We start from the raw sequence: 20,357 nt of genomic DNA on the forward strand, positions 1-20,357 counted from the left end.
CAATAAAAATATTTCTTTCACATTTTAAAACTTATTTATTCCTAAAATATTTTTAATTAAAATTTTTCTAAATAACAAAAATAAAATAATACAATATATGAATAATAATTACTAACTAAAACATACAAACAAGTAAATATAATACCAAATATATATATATTTATTTATTTTTAATTATTATTGTGCGGATCGGATATGCCGATGTAGAGCAGATATCCGCGATCCGATCCGTAAAGGGTACGGATCAGATCCTATCCGATCCGATCAATATACGGATCGAATTATATCCGCAATTTTCGGATCGAATGCGGATATTTACCGCGAATCTACGGATACAATCCGATCAATGAATACCCTTATTCAGAAGTTTTATGTAATATATCTTTTGATATCACTTACTTGTATGCGACTGCAATATTATAGCTGTGCAAAGTTGAACAAAATAAGAGTTTGTAAAACATATAAATTGTCAGTGAAATTTATGGTTTATATTCTCTTTTGTTAGTGAATTTATTGGTTTGGATCAAGCTGTAAAATTATTAAATTCCAACAATTTTTTCTATGACATTGCACTGCTCTTTTTAACATTGTAGTATTGTACCGTTAAAAATGTTTACATTAATCTCAATACTGTAGTTCCACAGGAAAAATATCCATTTATCTTCTCTTAGGAAAGGGTACATAGTTAAATATAACCATCGAAACTAGAATGTTAGATGGTGAATAATGCAGAGAAACACCTCTCTTGCTTGCATTGGCTCCAATTACTTATGTTACTTATTTGAGTTCTTAGGATTTCTCCATTATGATTAACACTAGCAAGAGTGTTATTCAACTCGTACTGTCATGGAGTTAAATGGCTCAACATTGCTGTGGATTGTGGAAATTAAGTTTTATTAAGTCAGTATATACCATTAAAGAAAAATCGGGGACGAATTATTTTTCCTTGTTGCAGTTATCATAAAAGGTCATGTCCTTATCATACCAGGAAATGGAAAAACAACAAACTCATGTACAAATAACAGACAGAAACTAGTTCAACTATGTGGGAACAACCTGGGGCTCTAAGGGTGAAGAACCACCACTATCCTCAGGGTTCTCTACTGTGCTTCTCTCTACAACCTTCTCCTCTACCTCTTGAAAACCTTGCTTGAACCTATCATAATTGGTGAGTTCAGCAGGCTTGAATGGCCTCTCTCCGAGAACTCGAACAAGGTCTTCCTGGTGAAGTACTTCCTTTTCAAGAAGCAACTCTGCAATCTCAGCAACATGCTCCTTGTGTTCTTCGATGAGCTCTACGGTCCGTTTATAAGCTTTGGTCACCCATTCCCGGACTTCGTTATCAATGATCGCAGCTGTCTTGCTGCTGTATGGTTTAGTCATCTCAAACGAATCCTCTTTTGGAGGGAAAGAGAGGAGGCCAACTTTGTCGCTAAAACCATAGATTGCTACTTGGGCATATGTCATCTTGGTCACTTTTTCCAAGTCATTTTGCGCACCAGTTGAGATTCTTCCGACGAGAATCTACATCAGCGCAGAAAATTAAATGATTATTGTCATTGAAGGTTGGAGTTTGGTAACCCATGATACATGGCGGTAATAAAGACTTGAGATTGAAAAATCAGCGACTAAGCAATGAACATCATTATTTCTCTTAATAGGAGATCAAACATTAACTACAACAAAGAATAACAAGGGGAAGAAACAAAAAGGTGATGGGAAAAGACAAGTACATATCAATGGAGAGAAAATTACCTGCTCAGCAGCTCGACCCCCTAGTGTCATACAAGTCATATCAAAAAGCTGCTCCTTTGTCATGAGAAGGTTCTCATTTGGAACATACTGTGCAAACCCAAGAGCTGCTGTGCCACGAGGAACTATAGTAACTTTCAACAAAGGTTCGGCATGTTCCAAGAACCAGCCTGCAACAGCATGACCCGATTCATGGTAAGCTACAGTACGTCTTTCCAGCTTGCTTATCACCTGGTTGAAAACCATAGATATTATTAGAGAAACTCTAATAATAAGTTGAAAAAAGGCAGTCAAGAGTTCCAGATTCTAAACAGTCCAACATTTTCAATCTATTATAGCAATAAGATATGATTACATATTTAAATGAACAATACATATAACTATAGAATGCTATTTTCCACAACCAAACCCACACAACCTATCCATCCCTTCTTATTTCTTACCCACCATAACCTTTGATGAAAGGGAAACACTGAAAACTTTTATTAAATATTAAGAGTTTAAAAAGACAATTGTAGTATTTTACGCTAAAAATCCATTTAGCTAAATCTAAAAAAGAACTTACCCTGTTCTTCTTCTCCAAACCACCAATGATCCTATCAATAGCTGCTTCAAAATGTTGCATTGTCACTTGTGTTTCCTCACCCCTTGCAGCAATTAGCGCAGCTTCATTGCAAACATTAGCAATGTCTGCTCCCGCAAATCCTGGTGTAAGGGCTGCAAGCCTTTGTGAATAAAATGAAGGCTCGTGGTCAAGTTTGATCTTTTTCAAGTAGATCTGAAATATCTGGTCACGACCCTTAATATCAGGCTTATCAATGCTTATCTGGCGGTCAAATCTCCCTGGCCTAAGTAGAGCTTTGTCCAAGATATCAGGTCTATTTGTTCCAGCAAGTACAACCACCCCAGCAGTGGTTCCAAAACCATCCATCTCCACCAGTAACTGATTTAATGTACTTTCACGTTCATCATTTGCACCAGAGAAACCTCCACGTCCCCTTGCTCGACCAATTGCATCAATCTCGTCAATAAATATAATACTAGGGGCACACTGCCTTGCTTCCTGAAACAAGTTTCTTACCCTAGATGGTCCAACACCAACAAACATCTCCATAAAATCTGAACCAGATATCGAAAGAAATGGAACACCAGATTCCCCTGCTGTTGCTTTTGCTAAAAGGGTTTTTCCTGTGCCAGGAGGACCAACCAGGAGAGCACCCTTGGGGATTTTTGCCCCTAGTTCTTCATATTTCTTTGGGTTCTTAAGGAAGTGGACAAACTCCATAATTTCTTGCTTTGCCTCATCGCAACCAGCAACATCTTTAAAGAAAACCTGTAAATATATGAGGAGAAATAAGAAATTTGTATCTGCACTGTGTTATGCACCACCTACATCTCCCTTGAATAAATTACCAAAATTGCAAGGCAATGAGAGCAACTGGAAACATGCTGTTAAACAAGATTCAGAAAAATGGCCATCTTATAAAAGATGAAGAATAAAGCAATTAACCTTATTTTTCGCATTCTTGTCTACTTTAGTAACATGGGCTTTCCCAATGTTAAATATTCCACGAGCACCCTTATTACCGCCGCCGCCGCCAACACCAAGTCCACCTTGCATTCTCCTTCCCATATAGAAGAGGGATCCCAAAAGCAACAGTGTTGGAGCAAACCTCATCAATTCCTGGTACCAAACCATTTCAGAAGAATATGTAACAGGAACATAATCATGGGGGTCAATGCCTAGTGCTTCTTGCGCTTCTTCTAACTTCTCCTCAAAAGATTCCACACTTCCAATATTGAAATAATATTTATATTGCCCACCAGTTCCCTTTGCGGGGAGGGTTCCCTGGATAACTTCACTCTCCGTTTGGTTACGAGGAGTATTCCTCACGTATATTTTGGCAACCGACTTATTCGACACAACAATATGGTCTACTAATCCTGGCTCCAAAAGCTTATTTTTAAACTCCTGAAAGCTAATCTGCATGTAGTCAAATTGTGCTTGATGTCAACAAGAAATCATAATAATGAAATAAAAGAAACTAACAAAAGCAGACAAAATAAACCATCTTATAGCCAGGAAGAATAGTGGTATATTCTCATAGAAATCATGCAAAGTCACCCTTATAAAAAGTAGCGCAAACAGTGCACAGCTTAAGCTAGATTTAAGACTTGCAAAAACCAAATTCTTGAAATTAACAGAATGCAAAATTATTAATGGAGCTTCAATATTAATAACTTTAGCTAAAGGAAAATCCACCAAGTAAAATCAGGAAAGGTATATCAATGAAATAAGCTTTCACATAAGAGTCCCTGAAAAAAAAAAAATCCCAACAGTACACACATGCAAATAAGAAAAGGACTAAGGAGAAGACAAGCAATCATGGAGGGATCCTAATGAAATATTGGATGCAGGGCTCGATACTGGTGTAGCATCAAAAGAATTCCGCAAACAAAGTAGTATAATACATGATATAGCACAAAACTAGTTTTTGTGATCTCGGCGATTTCCATGTATCCTAATCCATCAAAACATTAAGACAATAGCAGCAAAATGTGTCAGTTATCTGAGCAACACAAAGTTAACTTTTCATGCATTTGAAATCATTGGTTTCATCAAATGAAAAGCAGGTATTCGTATATCTCAATTTCTCAACTCAACCCAACTTCAATGATACAACAAATTCAAACCACACAACAGGCACTCCTAATATGCTTGAAGCTATGCTTACCTGTTGCTGTTCACGAGGACCAAAATTAAATGATCCAAGAAATAGCCCCATCACCAATAAAGGAGTGATAAAATTTTGAACTTGCTTCATGAAAGTCTCTTGAAAACTTCCATGATCATCTGTGTTTGTCTCTGACTCTTCTGAAATTAGAATGTGCAAATGTACACATCACAAAGTTATAGCACGTAAAAGATACACCAAATCCAAGAAGAATAAAGGAAAATTAAAAGAGTATCTACAAGTCCACAAGATCTACACAAAAGTTAAGCAACTGTTAAACCTATCATTAGTTGATCTTAGTGCACCAATCACACAATTTGCCATAATAACTTCACACGAAATGTCCTCTGTTTTTTTCTTACCTTTAGACTCATGCTTTTTATCCTCCCCCTTTGGAATTTCCTTCTTCTCCTTGGGATAGAAGTTCTCATAATCTGCTAAGGAAACAACAACAAACATCAATCAGAAAATTGTAAAACTGAATCCAAACAATCCCTAAAGTAAAAGCAATCAGCTCAGTTCAGCAGATAAAAGCATCAACAAAATCAGTTCCATTTCCACTACCAATACAGACGCACACAGTAGACAGTACACAAACGGCACAACAAAAATCCTAACTTACTCTTCTTCTTAGGTCCTTCGCTGGAAAACAACCGGTAATGAATCTTAGGGTTTGCCGCAACACACTTAAAATCAGGCAAACTGGAAAGGATTCCGTTTCCACGAGCTCTAGCATGAGCAACATATCCCCTAAAAAACCCTAATCCCAGCTCCATTCCTTCCGAATGCACATTCGTCCGCGTAGCTCCGAGAAGGGTTCCCAATTTCGCATCGCCGCGCAAATAATCCTGCAATCCAAATCCAAAGTTGGAACTTTTACGCTATATTCTCAGGAGCAAACGGAACTCGGATCGAAAGAGGAGAAAAAAAAAAGGGAGAAGGTTTCTTACTTTGGCGCGTGAAGAGCGCGAGAGTGAGCGCCCAATCCTTGAAAAAATCATGGTTGGAAGAAAAGTAGAAAACACAGAGGTTGAAGTTGATTGAAGTATAAATATATAATAATCCTAACCTAAAATTTTATTCGAAAAAATAAACAAAATACAATCATCACAATAAGAATGAAGAATTAAGCGTGAAGAGTGACTTGGATAGATCTGAAGAAAGGATTTGGGAAAGAATGAAGAAGTGTGTTATTATTGGTGGCGAAGATAACATGAACGACGCGGTGGTTTAACGCAGTGTTTGGTTAGGAAAATAACGACGTTGCCTTTGGTTTATAAAATGTCATTAGAGGTCAACAAAGAAGCACGTTTGCTTTTGCTTTCTTAGTTTTTATAAATTGTCTTGGCAAACACGGTAGTCGACCCACAGGTTCTTCATCCAAAAAAATGAATTATGTTGATAGAAAAAATCAAATGAGATGAATAATTAAAAGTTGGCATGGTAATCAGGTCAATAATTCTCCCCACCTGTTGATATTTTTTGTTTGGATGGTTAGCCAATCACATGATCCGAAAATAATGATCCAAAGGTTTTTTCTTGTTTGGATGAAAATAATGATGATCCAAACAATTAGTCTAATTCAGTATATTTAACTATAGATTTACTGTATTTATACTAATTTAGTTGAAAAGATTTTGCAAAATAAGGTGCCGCCTCTTGTTTCTTCATTTTTGTTATAGAGATGCAGCATTTCAGCCATTTCCTTGAGGCAATACTTTTTTTTTATTGGACAATCCTAATTTTAGGTATCCAATAGATTAGATAATTCCCAATTTTATGTACACAATACACATTCATACACTTCTCATATATTTATTAATTTTTTCTTTTCGGTTCCAGCCGGTAAGACTCGACCCGAAACCTTTGAGGCAATACTGTATCATATGAATTTTGGTTAAATTAGAGGCCCACTTAATGGCCCAATGTTTTCATTTAACAAAGGAAAATCTTGGGCTTCTTAAAAAACCATACCAGCCATCCACCTGGCACCTAACCAATGGGTCAGATTGATAATCAATTTAGATTTTTTTTTTTGACGGAAACAAACTAAACAAAAAAAAATAAAATAAAACAAAACAAATGAAGTGTTATAAATAGAGGATAGTCTCATTTAAGACTACTTTTAAACTCCTTCAAAGGTGAAGGAAACTCCACATGAGAAAGTTGTAACTTCATCGCTATTTTTGCCATAGTATTTATCACCGTGTTTGCATCTTTCATAATCAAATGAAAGTTAACACACAAATTCTAATGCATGATATTTTTTATTTTGAACACTAATGGATCAATAAATCAAAAACCATCTTAGTGATTAGTAACAAAATTAAACACTTCCACACAATCCGTCTTACAAATAACATCTCATTGACTCTGACCCATATCCCAAGCTAAAAAATATCCTCTCCAAATAGCAAACAATTCTCCTTGAAGAATATTATTACTCTCAATCATTCCCAAACACCTCGTTTGCCAACTCTCATTACAATCTCTAATAACACAAACAAAACCAACACTATCACCCGAACCAAGATAACTAGCATCACAATTAATCTTAAAAGTACCAATGGATGGGGGATTCCAAAAACTATTTAGAGTAGAAGGAAGGGACATATGTTGTAATTAAAAAATATTCCTAAACTCATTTTCTGAAGTTAATGCCAGACAAATCACTTTTTTCGGAGGCCAAGTTTCATGAGGATTAAAGATGTTATTATTCCTTGCTCGCCATATCCACCAAAGTCCCGAAAAGAACTTGAACGAATGCTTTCTGCTATGATACAAGAACCAGTTCATCATTTGTTTAAATAAGTATTGAAAATTTAAATTTTTATTATACATATAACAACCTATTAACCGAATAATGCTACACATCCAAGTCTTTTGTTAACCAAGTCCAACAAAGTTAGTCTAACATAACAAAAAATAATTATGCTAGCATTATTCAAAGTTTTATTGTTTGACTTAGTTGGACTTAATTTATAAAAAGATTTGGATGTGAGTATAATTATATTTAGGATTTAACTAACATGTACTCTAAAAATACATGATAAATTTATCATTAGCAAAAATTTTAAATATTTTTGTTTAATAAATACAAAATAAATGTATTAAAAATTAAATTTTTTTATATTTTTAATGGAAATTTTTTTAATTTATAAACATGGCATAGATAAACTCTTATATTTATTAGAGTATCGATCTTATTCTTCTCTTTTGTTAATGAATTTATTGGTTTCAATCCACGTTAATTTATAGTTCCGCAGTAAAAGTATCCTTTTATCTTAGAAAAGGCGTCATAGGAAATATTTCTCTTGCATAGGTGTGTTACTTGAGTTCTTAGGATTTGGCCCTTAGGATTAACACTAGTAACACTGCTACTCAACTTGTAATGGATTGCTAAATCAGTCTACACCATTTAAGACAACTCAGGGACGAATTATTTTTCCATGCTGCAGAGCTGCAGTTATATCAGGAATAACAGACAAAAACTAGTTCAACTATGTGGGAACAACCTGGGTCTCTAGGTGAAGAACCACCACTGTCCTCACTCCTCAGGGTTCTTTACTGTGCTTGGCGCTACAACCTTCTTCTCATCCTCTTGAAAACCTTGCTTGAACCTATCATAATTGGTGAGTTCAGCAGGCTTGAATGGCCTCTCTCCCAGAATTACAGCAAAGAATAACATGGAGAAGAAACACAAAGGTGATGAGAAAAGACCAGTGCACATATATACCTGCTCAGCAGCTCGACCACCAAGTGTCATACAAGTAAATATAAAAAAGCTGCTCCTGTTGTCCTGAGAAAGTTCTCATTTGGAACATACTGTGCAAACCCAAGAACTGCTGTGCCACGAGGAACTATAGTTACCTTCAACAAAGGTTCGGCATGTTCCAAGAACCAGCCTGCAACAACATGACCTGATTCATGGAAAGCTATACAGTACGTCTTTCCAGTGCTCATCACCAGGTTGAAAAACAGATATATTATTAGAAAAACTCTAACAATAAATGGAAAAGGCCGAGTTAAGAGTTCCAATTTTTATAAAGTCCAGCATTTTCAATCTATTGTAGCAACAAGATATATGATTTATATATTTAACTGAACAACACATATAACTTGGAGTAGAATGCTATTCTCCACACAATCTATTCATCACTTCATATTTCTTAAACACTGAAATGAGCCTATCAATAGCTGCTTCAAAATGTTGCATTTTCACTTGAGCTTTCTCACTCCTTGCAGCTATCGGAGCAGCTTCATTGCAAACATTGGCAATGTCTGCTCCAGCAAATCCTCGTGTAAGTGCTGCAAGCCTTTGTAAATAAAATGAAGGCTCGTAGTCAAGTTTGATCTTTTTCACCCTTAATATCAGGTTTATCAATGCTTATCCGGCGGTCAATTGGGCCAGGCCTAAGTAGGGCTTTGTCCATATTCATCCATCCTTAATATTGTATACTCTTCTACTCATAATTGTAAAATAAACAAGTAATTTTGACCGAATGAAGGAAACAAAAAAAGAGAAACAAACAAAATTAATCGGTTGACAGAACCGCCTTTTCTCTCTCATGGAGATCTCTTCTCTCATATGGAGTGTTTCCTTGGATTAATAGCTTCGTGCTTACCTGTTTGTTACTCACCTCTTTGTGCATACTTCTCACCTTTTTCTGCATAGCTTCTTTTTCTTTTGCACAATAGTACATATGGCCTGCCAAGAGGAGCAATCTATCGAAGGCAAAGTTATTTCCATAAATCCTGTTGAGGATGACAGTTTTGATGCAGAAAATCTTAACTTGGTAGGAAAGATTCTATCAGACAGAGAAGTTAGTTTCAATACCTGTAGAGCAGCTCTTCTGGGTATCTGGGGCCATCCAGAAGGAGTTGCCATTTCTGATGTTGGCAGGAACAAATTGCTCATCAGCTTTAAGGACGTGCGGAAAGGGATCCAAATAAGGAACGGAGGGCCCTGGAGCATTCGTGGACATCTTCTTAATCTGCAGATATGGAACGGACGTGAGTCACTGTATGATGTGGATCACAGGTATATGGAATTATGGGTACAAATACATGGACTTCCACTCAACTATATAACAAGGAAAACAGCAGAAATTATTGGTAAGAAATTAGGAACTGTGATGGAAGCAGAAAATCCCAGATTAAATGATACACTACAGAGAACGTTTTTGAGGGTGAGGGTAACTATGAACATTACCAGGCCTTTGCCAACGGGTTTTTGGTTAGCAACACAGAATCATCAAACTATTTGGGTGGACTTCAAGTATGAGAGGATACAAGATAGTTATTGTCTGAATTGTGGAGTCCTAGGTCATACCAAGAAGGAATGTAGCAGCCCAATGGCAGTGGCTAGCTGGGACCATATGCAACCTAGGTATGGGCTGGGTTTGGGAGTTAATCGTGCCAGGGCCATCTCAGCCAAGGGGAAAGAGCAGGATGAGAAGGAAATGAACAGGGAATGGACTGAGGCTAAACAAGTTTGTGAGGGGGAGTGCGCCAAAATGGAGCATATGAAGGAGCATTTGACTGAAGAGAGTTGTACGGGCAGGGGATTACAAACAGAGCCTCTGCGAACTCGTTATGCAAATTCTGTCCATCAGATGGCGTTAGGAAAGGAAAGCCACGGATCTAGGCTGCATGGTGAAGCAGGGGAAGCTCTGAGAAGTGGGGACAAGTTTGCAAACACTAGAACTGACATCAGGGAAGGTTATGACAAGCTTCAAGAGACAGGTGAAGGTAGCTGTGCATTTAGGCCCAATGCCACGTCTTATATGGCGTGTCAGGAGCATCTTGAGGTTGGGGGGAATGAGAAGTGCCAACCTTTTGGTAACAGAACAAGGCTGAATGAGGGTCGTTTGGATGAGCCCAAGCAGATGGAGGATTGTATTCAGCGCCAACAAACAGAGGATGATGTCTGTGGGAACTCCAGAAAGCTAACAATTGGGGAAGAATTGGAGAAGCTCTTTGGTAAAAAACAGACCCAAGCTAAGCATCATGGTGACGCAGAAATTAACAAGCACTCTGGGTTGGAGACACGAATAGTTAGGCATGATGCAGGACAGGTGTGGAGCTACAAGGACAAACCAAAAATGAAGAGAATTGTTACTGCTGCTGGTAGAACCATGATACAGCGAATGGATAATGGAGAGGAGTATTACGTCGAACTAGCTGAGGAGCAGCATCATAAGGAGGAGAAGATTGCTGCTGGGTCGGAGCAGAGGAATGATAGTCAACCTGTGTTGGAACTGGCGTTTGATCTGAGGCTGAATCTGAACTCTAAAAGGTCTAGGGATACAAGCAACCTCGCAGTCTTTGTTGACAAGTTTGAGGATGATGAACACCTAAGAATGGAAGAATCAGGTAAGAAGTTCAAATATGTTCCTGGATCAGTCATGGCTGAGGAGGCGGGCCTTATCACGCCCCACCAGCAGCCATGATTGTTGTTAGCTGGAACTGTCGTGGTATGGCGGCCCCATCGACAGTGTCTGAATTAAGAAGTATTTGTAAATATCTTAGGCCGTCCGTTTTGTTTCTTATGGAGACTAAAGCTAGTAATCTTAGTTGTGCTAGGACTAGGAGAAACTTAGGTTTTGATAATATGTTTTGTGTTGAGTCCCGGGGGTTGTCCGGAGGGCTCTGTCTTTTTTGGAAAAGTAATATAAATATTGATGTTTATGCTTGGTGTGATAACTTTATTAAGGCCCAGATAAGCACTGTTAATGATAATGTTTGGGAAGGAATTTTTGTCTATGGCCATCCTGATTTTAAGAGAAGGAAGGAGTTATGGAATGAGTTAACTTGTGTAGATAATAATTTGCATGTGCCGAGGGCTTTTATTGGCGACTTTAATGATGTTATTGCGCAGCATGAGAAAGTGGGGTTGCATCCAAAGCCGACTAGTCAGATTGACACTTTCAGGTGCTTTATTGATAAGAATGCTCTAATGGACTTAGAGTTACAAGGTACTAAATACACATGGTTTAGCAATCCAAGGAATGGTTTTGTCACTAAGGAAAGGATAGATAGAGTACTTGCTAATTGGGAATGGAGAGAAGCTTTCCAACATGCCACCCTTTCAGCTTTACCAGCTATTAGTTCTGACCATAGGCCTTTAGTCCTCAATGTTACACCCAGGGGAATAAGGACCAGATGCTTCAAATTTGAGGCTTTTTGGGCTGATCATGCTGACTGTGGTAATATCATCAGGAAAGGATGGAATAGTGTTTGTAATAGCTCGGTTGATCATTGGACCAATTTGTCTCGAAGGATGAATAGTTGTAAGCAGGAATTGGTCAAATGGAGCAAGGCTAACTTTAAGAGGGCCGATGTTGAAATACAAAAGCAAATGCATCGCCTTAAGCTAGCAGAGGAAAGAGATTACTCGGATACTCAGCAGCAGGAAATTAGTAATTTGAAAATGGATATTATTAGGTTATGGAAACAGGAGGAAAAGTATTGGGGTCAGAGATCTAGAGTGAAATGGCTGAAGTTTGGCGACAAGAATACTGCTTTTTTCCATGCTTCTACCATCCAACGAAGGGACAGGAATAGAATTGTGAGGTTAAAGGATACTAGTGGAGAATGGGTGTGTGGTGAGGATCAGATACTAAAGTTGGCTGTTCTTCATTTTCAGAATCTGTTTAAAGCTTCCGGCAACCTTGTTATGTCTGAATGCATTAGCAAGATCCCTATTAGAGTTACTGAAGATATGAATCGAGAGCTTTTGAAGGAGGTTTCTGATCAGGAAATTAAAGAAGCTACTTTCAGCCTTGGAAGTCTTAAGGCACCTGGTCCAGATGGATTAAATGGCCTTTTTTTCCAGAAGCATTGGGCAATTCTTCAGAAGGAGGTTTGTGAAGTTGTTAAGGTCTTTTTTCGGGAAGGGGTCCTACCAAGTAGCATTGGAGATACTATTATAGTCTTGGTCCCTAAGACCAATTTTCCAGAATCTCTTAATCAGCTTCGACCAATCAGCTGTTGCAACTTCATATATAAGATCATTTCTAAAGTGTTGGTTATTAGGCTTAGAAGAGTTATTGATGCGATTGTTTCACCTATCCAGAGTGCGTTTGTGGGGGGACGTCTCATTCAGGATAACATGGTGATAGTGCAGGAAATGTTTCATGCTTTAAATACAAAAGGGCAGTTTGCTTCCAGGAATTTAGCTGTTAAGATTGATATGAATAAAGCCTATGACAGGGTTGAATGGTCGTTCCTAGAAGCAACTCTGAATGCTTTTGGGTTTAATCCGCACTGGGTCAAGTTGATTATGATGTGTGTCTCGCAGGTTTCTTATAAAATTAAGATCAATGGTGTTTTGTCGAGGAGGTTTATGCCGCAGAGGGGACTAAGGCAGGGAGACCCCCTTTCGCCATACCTGTTTATCATAGCAGCTGAAGTTTTTACTATTCTCATGGACAAGGCCAAAGAAGAGGGTAGAATCTCTGGTGTCAAAATTGCTCCCACTGCTCCAGCCATTTCTCATCTCCTCTTTGCGGATGATTGCATTATCTTCTCGAAAGCTAGTGAGGAGGAAGTTTATCAGCTCATTACTATTTTAAATATGTATACAGAAGCCTCGGGGCAGCGAATAAATGTTGACAAGTCTGGTATCACGTTTGGCAACCAGGTTCCGATCAGAAATAGAGTAGAAATAGAAGAGATCTTAGGGTTGCCGGCTTGGGATCAACCAGGCAAGTACCTGGGTCTTCCAGCCCAGTGGGCAGATCTAAGAATAAAGCTCTGAGGTGGATTGAGGAGCGAGTGACTGATAAGCTTTGCGGTTGGAGAGAAAAACTGCTTTCTCAGTCTGGGAGGGAGGTTCTCATCAAATCGGTTATTCAAGCGATACTTGCCTATGCTATGAATGTCGTCCTCTTTCCTAAAAGTTTTTGTCATCGCCTTTGTCAAAAAGTGGCTAAATTTTGGTGGGCCTCTACTGGTAAGGATAGGGGTATCCATTGGAGAAGTTGGGATAAAATTTGTGCTAGCAAAAGGGATGGAGGAATTGGTTTTAAAGATTTTTATAGTCAAAATTTAGCACACTTGGCAAAACAAGCATGGAGAGTTTTTGAATGCCCTAATGCGGTATGGGTTCAGGTGCTTAAGGCTGTTTATTTCCCAAATGAGGATTTTAAAGTAACTAAGGCGGGAAGGGGAGCATCTTGGATCTGGAAAAGTATTGTGCATGGTAAGGATTTCCTTTTGAGAAATGGGAGATGGTTGGTTGGAAATGGAGAAAGAGTGCGAATTTTAGATGACAATTGGATATTGAACATGACGAACAGTCCTGTTGTTATGAATGATGATGTCACATTTGTAAAGGAGCTGATTAGTGAAGGACAGGGGTGGAATATGAGTGAATTAAGGAAACATTTTGATGGAGATACTGTTGGGAAGATCATTAGAACTCCGGTGAGTGTTATTGGCAGAGAAGACAAGCTTAGTTGGCCTTTTAAACCAGATGGCAAGTATACTATCAAAACAGGTTACCATGCTGCCAGGAAAGAACAGTATCTTGCTAATAGCATTAGCCCATCAACCAGTGATGACTTTAAGGATTTATGGAGAGACATTTGGAAATTAAAAGTGCCTCAAAAGATCAGAACCTTTCTATGGCGGGCCTCGCATAACATTTTGCCAGTGTTCCAAAATCTTTATAATAAGAAAATCTCTAACACTCCTACCTGTCCTATTTGTTTGCAGGAACCAGAGTCCACTGAGCATGCGCTTCTACTCTGCCCTTGGACAAGGGCTGCGTGGTTCGGAGCTCAAATCCAGTGCTGTCCTACGGCCTATACTGTATCATCTTTTGGGAAATGGATAATGGATTTTTTTAAAAGTATGAAGATTGGCACAGGAACTGATTATGAGCTGTGTAGCAGCAGAGTTGGTTTTTTGGTATGGGAGGTTTGGAAAGCACGAAATCAGGCAGTGCATCACAGGTCTAAACCTAGTCCTTTACTAGTAATTCAAAATGCTAAACAAATGGAAATTGATTTTGCAGATGTTGTAGAAGAACCAGCTATAAGTTCTAATCATGATAGAAGGACAGATAGAAGGGTCACCTGGAGACCGCCTCCGCCAGGATGGATTAAGTGTAATGTGGATGCAGCTTTTCGCGAAGTGTACTCTGCAGGAGCAACAGCGGCAGTATTCAGAGACCATGCTGGAAGCCTTCTCACAGCTTCAAATCATAGAATTGCAGCTTCCTCACCTCTAGCTGCGGAAGCATTTGCGGTTAGGGAAGCATTAATAATGGCTAAAAACTTTCAACTGGATAGAATTATTTTTGAATCTGACAGTTTGATACTCATACAAGCTTTAAAATCAAAAGCATCAATTGCAGAAATTCAAGTTATTTTGGATGACATTTTGGAATTAGTGCGAAGTATCACAAATTGTGGGTTTACCTGGGTGCCTAGAGAAGGAAATGGCTTAGCACATGAAGTAGCCAGGCTTACTGCTGACGGTTCTCTTCAACAGAATTGGCTCAGGTGCAGGCCACAAATCATCATCAACATTTTGGCAGAAGAGCACTATATGTCTCTGCAACTGGCAAACAGATCATGAGTATGATGACCTTTTTGTTCTTTTTTGGCTGTGTATAAATTAAATCAGGCAGGGAATTAATTAGATTGCAGATTGAAAGTTTGGAGGCATTATGGATATGCATTTTGGTACCTTGGGTGCTGCAAATGATGTGCTGCTAGGTTCTTCAGTGATGAAGTCCATCCCCATAGATTGCCAGAGACCAGAACTTCTGAACAAGAGACTGATAGAGGGCAAAGTTCTTCTCTGTGGATACTCTTTCAACTTCATTTCTGGTTCAGCATCAATAAAGAAAGTCTCAGAAACAGCAAAGGCCCTGGCGCAGTTGGATTTGTTCTTTGTGTTGAAAACGTTTTCCCTAGAAACATGATTTGACCCAGTTCCTGTTGGTCTTCCTGGGATTGTTATCGTAGATGTCAGAAACTCGAAGGAACTTGTTGATCATCATAATATTTCTACACCAAGAGATTGGACCGGACGAGTCCAGAGTTTCACAGGAAAAGGTAAAATTGGAGATGGTTTGAGGGTCAAATGTAAAGGGCTTCAGCTTCCAAGAGGCAGATCTCCTCAAACCAGATATATTAGCTCCTGGTTCGTTGATTTGGGCTGCTTGGAGTCCAAATGGTATCGATAGGCCAAATTATGTTGGTGAGGGATTTGCCATGATATCTGGAACTAGTTTGCCTGCGCCGCATATAGCTGGCATTGCTGCTCTCATAAAGCAGAAGCATCCACATTAGAGCCCTGCTGCCATTAAATCAGCCTTGATGACGACAACATTGACATTAGATAGAGCAGGGAATCCTCTTCTAGCTCAACAACCTTCTGAAGCAGGAACTACAAAGCTTGTCAAGCTACTCCATTTGTTTATGGAAGTGGACATGTTGATCCAAGACTTGCATTGGACCCTGGGCTGATCTTTGATGCAGGATATGAGGTTTATCTAGGCTTTTTGTGCACAACACCAGGCATTCATGTTCATCAGATAAGAATCTACACTCACACACCCTTGTTTCTCTCCCTCTTGCTTACCATGCCTTCTGCTAGTCCGGAGGGTGTTTTGAGGAGATGTTGATGCGGCTGCTAAGGGATGTGCCAGGAGGCTGGATGCGAAAACCACAGACAGGGAACCGGCTAAGAGGGGAGAGTAGTCATGAACAACTAGATGCATGCATTCAGTTTCATCAAACAAGAATATTGGCTTATGCTCCTTGGGGCCATGTTTCAGCTGACGCTTGGATCGGGTAGATGACTGAGGGTTAGGTGACTGGAGTATTGCTCAGATCTAGTCTGTTGAGGATTCTTCCGATTGTCTCTTTCCCTCATTCTGGAAGAAGTTGTCAATGGAAGCTTGCTGCAATGGCGGATCTCTGCTCTGTGTAACATGCCTTGGCTGTGGCCATTGAGTTTGGTAATGAGTTTGAAACTTCAGCTGCAAAGTGGGGAAGGAGACCTCTTCCAACGCTGGGTCGGGTATAGGTCTATGGATCTGCCTTGGGAATCTGGTTTGTTTTGGTTTGGGCCTGCATGTTGGCCTCGACCTTGCCCAAAAAAAAAAAAAAAAAAAAAAAAAAAAAACAAGTAATTTTGACCGAAGACTTGGGCATAATTGTTATTTATTTATTTACTGCTTTCCTTTCTTATTTCATATATAGTATTCAATAGATGTTTGGGTTTAGAACTTTGTCCAAGATATCAGATCTATTTGTTCCTGCAAGTACAACAACCCCAGCAGTGGTTCCAAAACCATCCATCTCCACCAATGACTGATTTAATGTACTTTTGCCGATCTGTGTTCATCATTTGCGTTCATCAATTGCATCAATCTCGTCAATAAATATAAAGTGGGTGCACACTGCCTTGCTTCCAGAAACAAGTTTCTTACCCTAGATGGTCCAACACCAACAAAAATTTCCATAAAATATGAACCAGACATTGAAAGAAATGGACACCAGACTCCCCTGTTATTGCTTTTGCTAAAAGGGTTTTTCCTGTGCCAGGAGGACCAACCAGGGGAGCACCCTTGGGAATTTACACCCCTAGTTGTTCATATTTCTTTGGGTTCTCAAGGAAGTGGACGGACTCCATAATTTCTTGCCTTGCCTCATCACAACCAGAAACATCTTTAAGGAAGAACTGTAAATATATGAATAGAAAAAAAGAAATTTGTATCTGCGCTGTGTTATGCACAACTACATCTCCCTTGAATAAATAACAAAAATGGCAAGGCAATGAGAGCAACTGGAAACATGCTGTTAAAAAATGATTCAGAAAAATGGCCATCTTCTATAAGATGAAGAATAAAGCAATTAACCTTAGTTTTTGCTTTCTTGTCAACTTTAGTAATATAGGCTTTCCCTATGTTAAGTATTTCACGAGCACCCTTATGACCACTGTCGCCACCAACACCAACTCACCAAGTCCACCTTAAAATCTCCTTATCACCATATACAAGAACAAGAGGGATCCCGAAAGCAAAGCAATCATTGTTGGAGCATACCTCATAAACTCCTGATCCCAATCCACTTCAAAAGAATATGTAACAGGAACATAATCATGGGGGTCAAGGCCTAGTGCTTCTTGCGCTGCTTCTAAATTCTTCTCAAAAGATTTCACACTTCCAATATTGAAATAAAATTTATATTGCCCACCAGTTCCATTTGCGGGGAGGGTTCCTTCGACAGCTTCACCGTCTGTTTGGTTAAGAGGAGTATTCCTCACGTATATTTTGGCAATTGACTTATTTATTGACACAACAATATGGTCTACTAAACCTGGCTCCAAAAGCTCCTTTTTAAACTCCTGAAAGTTAATCTGCACATAATCCAATTGTTCTTGATGTCAGCAGCACGAAATCATATGACGAAACAAAAGAAACTAACAAAATCAGTCACAAAATTAGAAATCATGCAAAGTCATCCTTATTATAGCAACCAGTTCACAGCTCAAGCAAGATGTAAGACTTGCAACAACCAAATTCTTGAAATTAACAGTATTTAAAATTATTAATGGAGCTTCAATACAAGCAAGCTGTCAGTGACAGCAGCATAGAGCTCATCTAGCAGATACACCATTTTTCCAATATGAATAACTTTAGCCATAGAAAAATTCACCTAGTAAAATCAGTAAAGGTAAATCAATTAAATGAGCTTCATATAAGGGTCCCTGAAAATAAAACCTCCATTGGTACACGCATGCAAATGAGGATAAGGACTAAGGAGAAGACAAGGAATTATGGAGGACTCCTAATGATACATTGGATGCAGGTCTCAGAAAAGATACTGATGTAGCATCAAAAGAATTCAGCATACAAAGTAGTGTGATGCATGATATAACATAGCACCAGTTTTCATGAGCTCTGCTATTTCCATGTATAATACATTGAAAGATGAAGACAATAGCGGCAAAATGTGTCAGTTATCTGGGCAATACATAGTGAACTTTTTCTGCATTTGAAATCACTGCTTTCATCAAATGAAAAGAAGGTATTTGTATATCTCAAGTTCTCAACTCAACCCAATTTCACTGATCCAACAAATTCAAACCAAGCAACAGGAACTGGTAATATGCTCAAAGCTATGCTTACCTGCTGCGCTTCACAACGATCAAACAATTTAACAACTAGCGTCATCACCAAAGAAGAGATGAAAATTTGCTTAAAGGGAAACTTGTAAACATTTCCATGCTCATCTGTGTATGTCTCTGACTCTTCTGAAATTAGAAGGAGCAAATGTACACATTACAAAAGTTATAGCACGTAAAGGATACGCCAAACCCAAGAAGAATAAAGGAAAATTAAAAGAGCATCTACAAGTCTATAAGAACTACACAAAAGTTAAGCAACTGTTAACCTATTATTAGTTGATATTAGTGCACCAATCACACAATTTACGATGATCAACCTCACACAAAATGTCCTCTTTTTTTTTCTTACCTTTAGACTCATGCTTTTTATCCTCCCCCTTTGGAATTTCCTTCTTCTCATTGGGATAGAACTTCTCATAATCTGCCAAGAAAACAACAAGAATCATCAATCAGAAAATTGCAAAACTGAATCCATAAGCAATCAGCTCAGTTCAGCAGATAAAAGCAACAACAGAATCAATTCCATTTCCACTACCAATACAGACGCACACAGTACACAAATGGCACAGCAAAAGCCCTAACTTACTCTTCTTCTTAGGTCCTTCGCTGAAAAACAACCGGTAATGAATGTTACGGTTCGCCGCGACACACTTAAAATCAGGCAAACTGGAAAGGATTCCGTTTCCACGAGCTCTATCATGAGCAACATATCCCCTGAAAAACCCTAATCCCAATTCCGTTCCTGCTGAATGCACATTCGTTCGCGTTGTTCCGAGAAGGGTTCCCAATTTCACATCACCGCGCAAATAATCCTGCAATCCAAATCCAAAGTTGGAACTTTTACGCTATATTCTGAGGAGCAAACGGAACTAGGATCGAAAGAAGAAAAAAAAAAAGAAAAAAAAGGGAGAAGGTTTCTTACTTTGGCGCGAGAAGAGCGCGAAAGTGAGCGCCCGATCCTTGAAAAAATCATTTGTCTGAAAGGAATCTATCTACTTCTGTCGCAAGTTGAAATTTAATTTAAGTACAACGAAAAGATAGGTAGTAACATATTATCTGCCAACTTTTACCAACTTTTATTTATAATTGTGTTTTATAAAAGTGTGTTTGTGGATGTGTCTAATAATTAATATATTTTTTTTGTGACATAATTAATATATTTTAAATATATATATAAAGAGACACATCCAAAAAATATATCTATAAAAATACTTCTATTAAACACAGTTATAAAAAAGATATTTTTATTAGACACATCCACAAACATACTTTCATGAAACACAATTATAAATAAGAGTTAACAGAAGTTAGCAAATATGCTATTGGTAACGTAGCAGAACCGAAGTATAAGGAAAAGTATAATAATCCTATCCTAAAATTTTATTCGAACTAAGAATGAAGAGTCATGAAGAGTTTGAATAGATGTGAACGAAAAGATTTGAAAAGAATGACCAAAGGGTGTTTTAAGTGTTATTACCGGTGTAGGCGAAGATAACATGAACTACCTGACAGCCTTAATTTTGTTTAAAAACATTTTTTCAGAGGTGCTTGAATTTTACCACTAAATCATCAAAGGATCCTTTATATTTATTATTTTAATTTCTTAAATTTAAAATTATTTATATTAACTTTTTTAAATTTTATTTTAGACACTATATTAACTTTTAAATTTTTTTAGTATTGAATTAATAAATTAAACCAAAATTTTCATTTTGATCC

At 38.2% G+C, this 20,357-nt stretch overlaps 2 protein-coding genes and 1 pseudogene across 3 annotated transcripts; 1 reads left to right on the forward strand and 2 right to left on the reverse strand.

Annotated features, from left to right (window-relative positions):
- Window positions 1–928: 928 nt before the first annotated feature.
- Window positions 929–6,183, reverse strand: LOC112736652 (ATP-dependent zinc metalloprotease FTSH 10, mitochondrial). Of its 2 annotated transcripts, none has more exons than XM_025786196.2 (8): window positions 5,438–6,183; window positions 5,110–5,335; window positions 4,850–4,921; window positions 4,488–4,627; window positions 3,263–3,736; window positions 2,318–3,085; window positions 1,756–1,983; window positions 929–1,524 (listed from the first exon to the last, which is right to left on the reverse strand). In XM_025786196.2, the coding sequence occupies exons 1-8, from the start codon at window positions 5,486–5,488 to the stop codon at window positions 1,042–1,044; spliced, it is 2,442 nt and encodes an 813-aa protein (XP_025641981.1). In that variant the 5' UTR covers window positions 5,489–6,183; the 3' UTR covers window positions 929–1,041. The 2 variants fall into 2 exon arrangements, with proteins under 2 accessions (XP_025641981.1, XP_025641980.1); XM_025786195.2 differs by having other exon boundaries at window positions 4,850–4,924; window positions 5,438–5,886.
- An 8,982-nt stretch (window positions 6,184–15,165) lies between these two features.
- Window positions 15,166–16,128, forward strand: LOC112732476 (subtilisin-like protease SBT2.6; annotated as a pseudogene).
- A 1,049-nt stretch (window positions 16,129–17,177) lies between these two features.
- Window positions 17,178–20,068, reverse strand: LOC112736653 (ATP-dependent zinc metalloprotease FTSH 10, mitochondrial). The gene is made up of 5 exons (XM_025786199.2): window positions 19,561–20,068; window positions 19,225–19,450; window positions 18,988–19,059; window positions 18,640–18,764; window positions 17,178–17,867 (listed from the first exon to the last, which is right to left on the reverse strand). Exons 1-5 carry the CDS (start codon window positions 19,609–19,611, stop codon window positions 17,481–17,483), a joined length of 861 nt encoding a protein of 286 aa, XP_025641984.1. The 5' UTR covers window positions 19,612–20,068; the 3' UTR covers window positions 17,178–17,480.
- Between the last annotated feature and the right edge of the window lie 289 nt (window positions 20,069–20,357).

Source organism: Arachis hypogaea, chromosome 13, assembly GCF_003086295.3.
Source record: "Arachis hypogaea cultivar Tifrunner chromosome 13, arahy.Tifrunner.gnm2.J5K5, whole genome shotgun sequence".
Classification (NCBI taxonomy): Eukaryota; Viridiplantae; Streptophyta; class Magnoliopsida; order Fabales; family Fabaceae; genus Arachis; species Arachis hypogaea.